General features: G+C 40.6%; 1 protein-coding gene across 2 annotated transcripts; it reads left to right on the top strand.

Moving 5' to 3' along the window:
• Positions 1 to 3,616: 3,616 nt before the first annotated feature.
• Positions 3,617 to 6,000, top strand: LOC121533857. Of its 2 annotated transcripts, none has more exons than XM_041840161.1 (5): positions 3,617 to 3,705; positions 3,887 to 4,053; positions 4,198 to 4,451; positions 4,610 to 4,777; positions 5,746 to 6,000. In XM_041840161.1, the coding sequence occupies exons 2-5, from the start codon at positions 3,892 to 3,894 to the stop codon at positions 5,873 to 5,875; spliced, it is 714 nt and encodes a 237-aa protein (XP_041696095.1). In that variant the 5' UTR covers positions 3,617 to 3,705; positions 3,887 to 3,891; the 3' UTR covers positions 5,876 to 6,000. The 2 variants fall into 2 exon arrangements, with proteins under 2 accessions (XP_041696095.1, XP_041696096.1); XM_041840162.1 differs by having other exon boundaries at positions 3,887 to 4,023.

Below are 6,000 nucleotides of genomic sequence, written 5' to 3' on the forward strand. Positions count from 1 at the left end.
AATATTGCTGTTATCCATAATAATACGCACATTCGCTATATAACGCAACAGTTTTTGTGACAAAACCATCAGTAAAGTTGAAAATGTGATGGAAACCCATTTGACTTGTATTTTTCATTCGGTAGTTGGGAATTTAACTGCAGAAGTTATTATTTAGTTGAATTTTGTTGTATTTGATTCCCTTTTTCGCCCCAATTTTGTGATATCCAATTGCGATCCAATTATGATCTTGTCTCAACGCTGCAACTCCCCAACGGGCTCCGGAGAGGCGAAGGTCGAGTCATGCGTCCTCCTAAACATGACCCGCCAAACAGCGCTTCTTAATTCTCGCCCGCTTAACACGGAAGCAAGCCGCACCAATGTGTCGGATGAAACACCATTCAACTTATGACCGAAGTCAGCATGCCGGTGCCGGCCCGCCACAAGGAGCGCAGAAGTTATTTTTATGTGCACTAGGTCATAACGCACAGCCTATTATCCACAATTATTCTGTTTGATGGAAACACATCTCCGGTAGGAAAATGCCTATATTGTTTTATGCAGATTTTAGAATATTCACATGAAAATCTGTAAATTGTAGAAAATAATTATAGGTAGGATAATTGCAATAGTGGTGCATGGGTAAAATCACCAGGGAAGCCAAACCGGGGGAAGCCATATTACAACCTATGTATTGTGATAATTGTGTTGTTTTCTCCATAACCTGTTAGTTCATATGCCTTGCCACTGTGACATATACTATAGGCCTAAGGCCGAGACAATAAGAAGACACAGTGGCAGAATAAATTCAACCACACCTTTGTTGCATCACAAAACCGGAGAGCAACATCTGTCTGGTGGAGTCCACAAAGCATATTGCATGTAACAAACACTTACATGGCCAACAGCATGGTCAATCAAGTTAATGTTTCCAACATTTTCGGACTACTAAACAACTATTGATTTATAACACTGAAGAGTTACCGCAAGTCGCAAAGGAAATAGGAGCTGCTTCCACTATTCCAGCACCATTTCAACATCATCAAATCACCTATGCTTAGTCTAATACAATGATAACAAAGATACCAAAAACAATTTAGTCCAGTCAAAGTAAGCTAAATATCATGTGGCTGTCCAGGGTACTAATTTATGTGTGTGTGTGTGTGTGGGTAAGTAGAAAAATAGAAATGCCAATGCCATCCTCCTCTCTTTCATGTTACTCAAACGGTCTATGAATACACGCTTTTAGTTTTTTTTGTGCTAGGCTATCTGGCTAAAATGCTTGCTCGCTAACCTAACTTCCTTTCATGGGCAACGATGCGCCAGCTAGTTAACATTAGCCTACTAGCTACATATAGCTACATGTTGAACTTCCATCCTCTCAGGCCAGGGGCACAATGTATGAATTTATGGTTGGATCAGAATCGCTGTTATAATCATTGGCCAGTACGGAGAATTAAGTAAAACCACAAGTCCAAACCCCTATCTCCATCCATGGCTAATTTAGGGCCGATATTTAGGGCCGATTTTAGCAAGCTAGCTAGCCACCGGAGGACGACGACAACACAATGAGATGCAACAATTCAAGTTTCTTTCTGTCAATGACATTTGGCTTCTGATGTGATGTGATTGGTCTGAAGCCAAATCCAAACTGGCTTCCCTTGACACTTTTTTTTGGTGCGACAGGACCATTCACAGTTGAGCTCACTCAGTTTAGCTCAACGCTGATTGGCTATTTATTTTTATTTTTTATCAAGGGAGGCCAAATGCTCGCTGGCTTCCATCGCTTTGATGCTTTCTCCAGTGAGATACATTCAGCCTCTTGCGAATTGAAGGAAATGTATGAAACACAGGGAGATGAAAGATAAACAAACATATATATTTTGTTTTTGGTCAACATTTTTGAGAAGCCTGGCTTCCCATGGCATCCATGAATACAAGCCACTGGATAATTGTATTGTCCCTAAACAAGATCAATAGGGGAGCCTTTTGAGCTGCTTGTCTCATTTCTTCACTGTTCTTTCATGCGCAATTATGCACCTGGCCTCCACTGCCTATTAGCTATTCATATTTGTTCTAGTGGATTCATATTGAACATTTATGCAGCTTTGAATGCTTTTTATGTGTGGCATGATTGCTAGTAGTTAGCCTACTGCAGATCTGGAGAAACGATCCACCTTACCACTATTGTCACGATGAATGGTGGATAGAGGGCAGGATAGACGGTTAGACTGGTAGACTATATTGAACTGTGGTATAGTAAAAGTTAGCGCGTGGAAAACCGTAGTGCATATGGGAAATACCAAAACACCTTGATATAGGGGAGGCGCATTCAAGCAGACGAGGAAAGTTGGCAAGGATGGAAGAAATGTTATAGTAAAACCTGCAAAAGTGTGAATGTAAACCAGGGGAAAACGCACTACCCTCCCCTGTGCCCAATAAAGAAAAGACGCAACCCTCCCCAAAGCAAAAAAGTAAGTTCGACAACCCTCTCCTATTTGAGGTTGGGTTGTCATATAATGGCCTTACAGCATACAGTACCCAAACTCATGATTTTAAAAAGTAAGCTCACCTTTGTTAGATTGTGTTTGAAGGGCGTCTCTATAGCTCTTGATTACTGGTCTATGGTGGTTCTCTTCCCCCATCATCTGTCTTTGCTGCTAGATACTTCAACAATGAATATCTGTTGTAGTACAACAATGTAGCTATGTTCAATGATGTTCAAAACACAGGCGTTTACGGCTACTGTAGTACAACAATGTAGTTATGTTCAATGATGTTCAAACCTCAGGCGTTTACGGCTACTGTAGTACAACAATGTAGCTATGTTCAATGATGTTCAAAACACAGGCGTTTACGGCTACTGTAGTACAACAATGTAGTTATGTTCAATGATGTTCAAACCTCAGGCGTTTACGGCTACTGTAGTACAACAATGTAGTTATGTTCAATGATGTTCAAATCTCAGGCGTTTACGGCTACTGTAGTACAACAATGTAGTTATGTTCAATGATCAAATCTCAGGCGTTTACGGCTACTGTAGTACAACAATGTAGTTATGTTCAATGATGTTCAAATCTCAGGCGTTTACGGCTATCCTGCTGTCACTAGGCAGACAACATTACAGGCATTGGCTCTCGAGCACTGGCTCATTCTTCTTTTGCTATTTATTAAAGTTATATATTTAAATGCTGCAACATATAAAACAAGAATCAACAAGTACTAATACTTAGCGTAATTGTAGAATAAAGTTTACCAAACAGTTTTCCAGTTGCTCTGCTCAAGTCGATATTTTACTTTCGGTTTCACAGAAATGAAACAATCTAATACTTCCTTGTTGTCCATCCCTTCATGGGAGTGGTTTATTCACATTCTTAACAGCAATAAACCTTCTCAGAAAGATAGTATGATTTCAAGCAGTCGGCTAGCCTAGGTTTTAAATGTCTCTGCGTAAATCCATACAAATGGTTTAGTTTGCAAAATTGTTGTCTTCCCATCTCGTAACTGGAAGTGCCGCTGTCCAATGCTAGCTAGTGCTGAAATCGACGGTACCGCCAAACTCCGTGTGTTTGCGCTTGAACCCATAGAAATAGAATGAACCAGCCATCCGAGGTTCTAATTCCACAAATCTAGCGTTTTTCGTCTTACCTCTGAATTCTAGAGCACAATGTTTGGAAAATCACAACAACAAAAACATCAGGCACAGTTTTATTTCAAGATAGCAAGGTGAGTGGACAAAAGATAAGACACTACTCATAACACCTTAATTTCTACTTCATTTTCTCCGTTTTTACTCCAAATAATCCTGACATTGATGCACAGAATTCCACATAGAATCGGAATAATTTAATAGGATCATTGTATTGATGCCACTATATTGACCACACTTTGGACCTATTCTATCCAGATACAATGCTTCGGTGGGCCCAGTGGTGTGTGCTGAATCTGGTGAGACTGATGCTGTGGCTGTTAGCCCTGGCTGTACTGACTGTCCTGCTAGCCCCTGCCCTGCGGTGGAGCCTGACTGGGGGAGACCCAGAGGAGGTGTTGACCAAAAGCCTATTTTGTTCTAGAGTATGTCCCAAATGTCCTCTTCTGTCTGTAAAACCCTGATGAAGGCTACACGCTGAAACAAATGTTTTTTTCATAACAAATAATACTTTTTCAATCAACTTCCATTGTCCTCCATGAGTGGCTGAAAAATCCTATTCTCTTTAGGTGTGGACCGGGTGGCAGGAGGGTCTGTCTCTGCTCACCCTGATCATATCCACCCTGCCTGGGATGGCCGTCCTGGCAGTAATCTCTCTGTACCGGGCCAACAGGACGGGTCTGGTTAGGACCATGACGGGTCACATCAGAGAGCGGTGGGTAGAGTGGACTGGGAGGCTGAACTCATACCTATGGGACATTGAGGATATGCTGGAACAGGAGCAGTGCACACCTATTGGAGTGGGTTGCAGCACCAAGAGCAGGTAGGCTATAGCAGTCTTATGGAAGGCCTGTCGGTGCACTATTATTTATATTTTTACGAAACTGGAACACAGTAATTTGCAATTGGATGCACAGTTCACGAATAAAGTCTAAATTTGTTGTTGTTGTTGTATAAATAATGACGAATGTCTTTGGGCAGACGGGAGTTGGACCACCTGGATATGCTTCACAGAGTGGACAAAGGACACCTTGATGACCAGGACGAGATGGTCCAGCGTTTCCTAGACAACGGCATGAAGTTCCGTGGCTACCGCAACTACCTGATGGACACCATGAAGAACTGTGAGGCCCTGGTGAAGAAATGCAGGTGAGATACAAAAAGAGACAGTCAAAGTATTACACAACTTGATCGCATTGCCTGCAGAATAAATGTTTCTAGACCTGTCCAGTCTTCATTGCAACCATAGCCACTATCTTTCAGCTAGTATTAGTACAGCGTCTCATATAAGGTTGCAAAGCTACCGGTAATTTACCAAAGTTACCGGAATCTTTAGTAATTTTGGTAATTAACAGAAAATATATGGCAATCTGTGGTAACTTTGGTAATTTATACTTGGATAACTGTAAAAAATTTATTCATATATAGTATCCATTTTTTATATCTGTGTCCATATTGTCCATGAGTTTCTAGTAAATAGACCATATGTTTTAAGAGAAAATAGCCTAATTCATGAAAAAAATATCTAATCAACAATGGCATTATTTTCAATTAACTCTGTAACTCTTCCAACTATTGACTTTTTTCACAACTGCCACCAGTTTGACATCAAAACATTGACAACAAAATATATTGACATAGTAAAATAAATAAAGGTTGTCAAACAAAAATATAAAATATATTTAATGTTGAAACCCTCATGTTAAACACCAATGGTATTAACTAAGTTGATGGTTTATATTTAAGATAATGTTTTACAGCTTTGTCATTACATTTCTATTTTAAAATGATCTTATTCAATTATTTCATAAATTTTACATGTGATAAGGGCAGAGATAATTACAGACACCTGTGATAATCTAAAGTAACCAAAAGGGCCACTTAATGTCTAGTGATAGATTACATAAAATCCTTAAGAGATACCAACATTCTGGTAGTTTACTGGTAAACTTAGAAAGTTTCCAGTAATATACCCTCCCTTTGCAACCCTAGTCTCGTAACTCACCCGTCTGTCTGTCTGTCTGTCTGTCTGTCTGTCTGTCTGTCTGTCTGTCTGTCTGTCTGTCTGTCTGTCTGTCTGTCTGTCTGTCTGTCTGTCTGTCTGTCTGTCCCCTCAGTGCCAGTGTGACAGAGGAGCAGCCTGAGGGAGACCCAGCTCTGCTGGAGCAGTTGAACCTAGTCGCACACATCCTCCAGCAGGAACAGAAGAACCTGGACATACAGATACGCAACTGGACCTGGGACTGATCTGGTACCGATGGGCATTGGGTTGATGCTTCAGTTATTTTCAAGCCCTTTAACTAAATGGATTGACTAGTCTGATGTGATTCACAGCTAGAGCACCAAATGATTAATACAGTAATGAACTGGAA

The sequence above is a fragment of the Coregonus clupeaformis genome, chromosome 20 (genome assembly GCF_020615455.1).
Source record: "Coregonus clupeaformis isolate EN_2021a chromosome 20, ASM2061545v1, whole genome shotgun sequence".
Lineage (NCBI taxonomy): Eukaryota > Metazoa > Chordata > Actinopteri > Salmoniformes > Salmonidae > Coregonus > Coregonus clupeaformis.

Excerpts from the sequence above, each read along its gene's own strand:
- LOC121533857 (XM_041840161.1), top strand. The coding sequence starts at position 3,892 with ATGCTTCGGTGGGCCCAGTGGTGTGTGCTGAATCTGGTGAGACTGATG. Across the intron at positions 4,452-4,609 it reads GGTTGCAGCACCAAGAGCAG|ACGGGAGTTGGACCACCTGG; the intron begins GTAGGCTATAGC and ends GTCTTTGGGCAG. Across the intron at positions 4,778-5,745 it reads GCCCTGGTGAAGAAATGCAG|TGCCAGTGTGACAGAGGAGC; the intron begins GTGAGATACAAA and ends CTGTCCCCTCAG.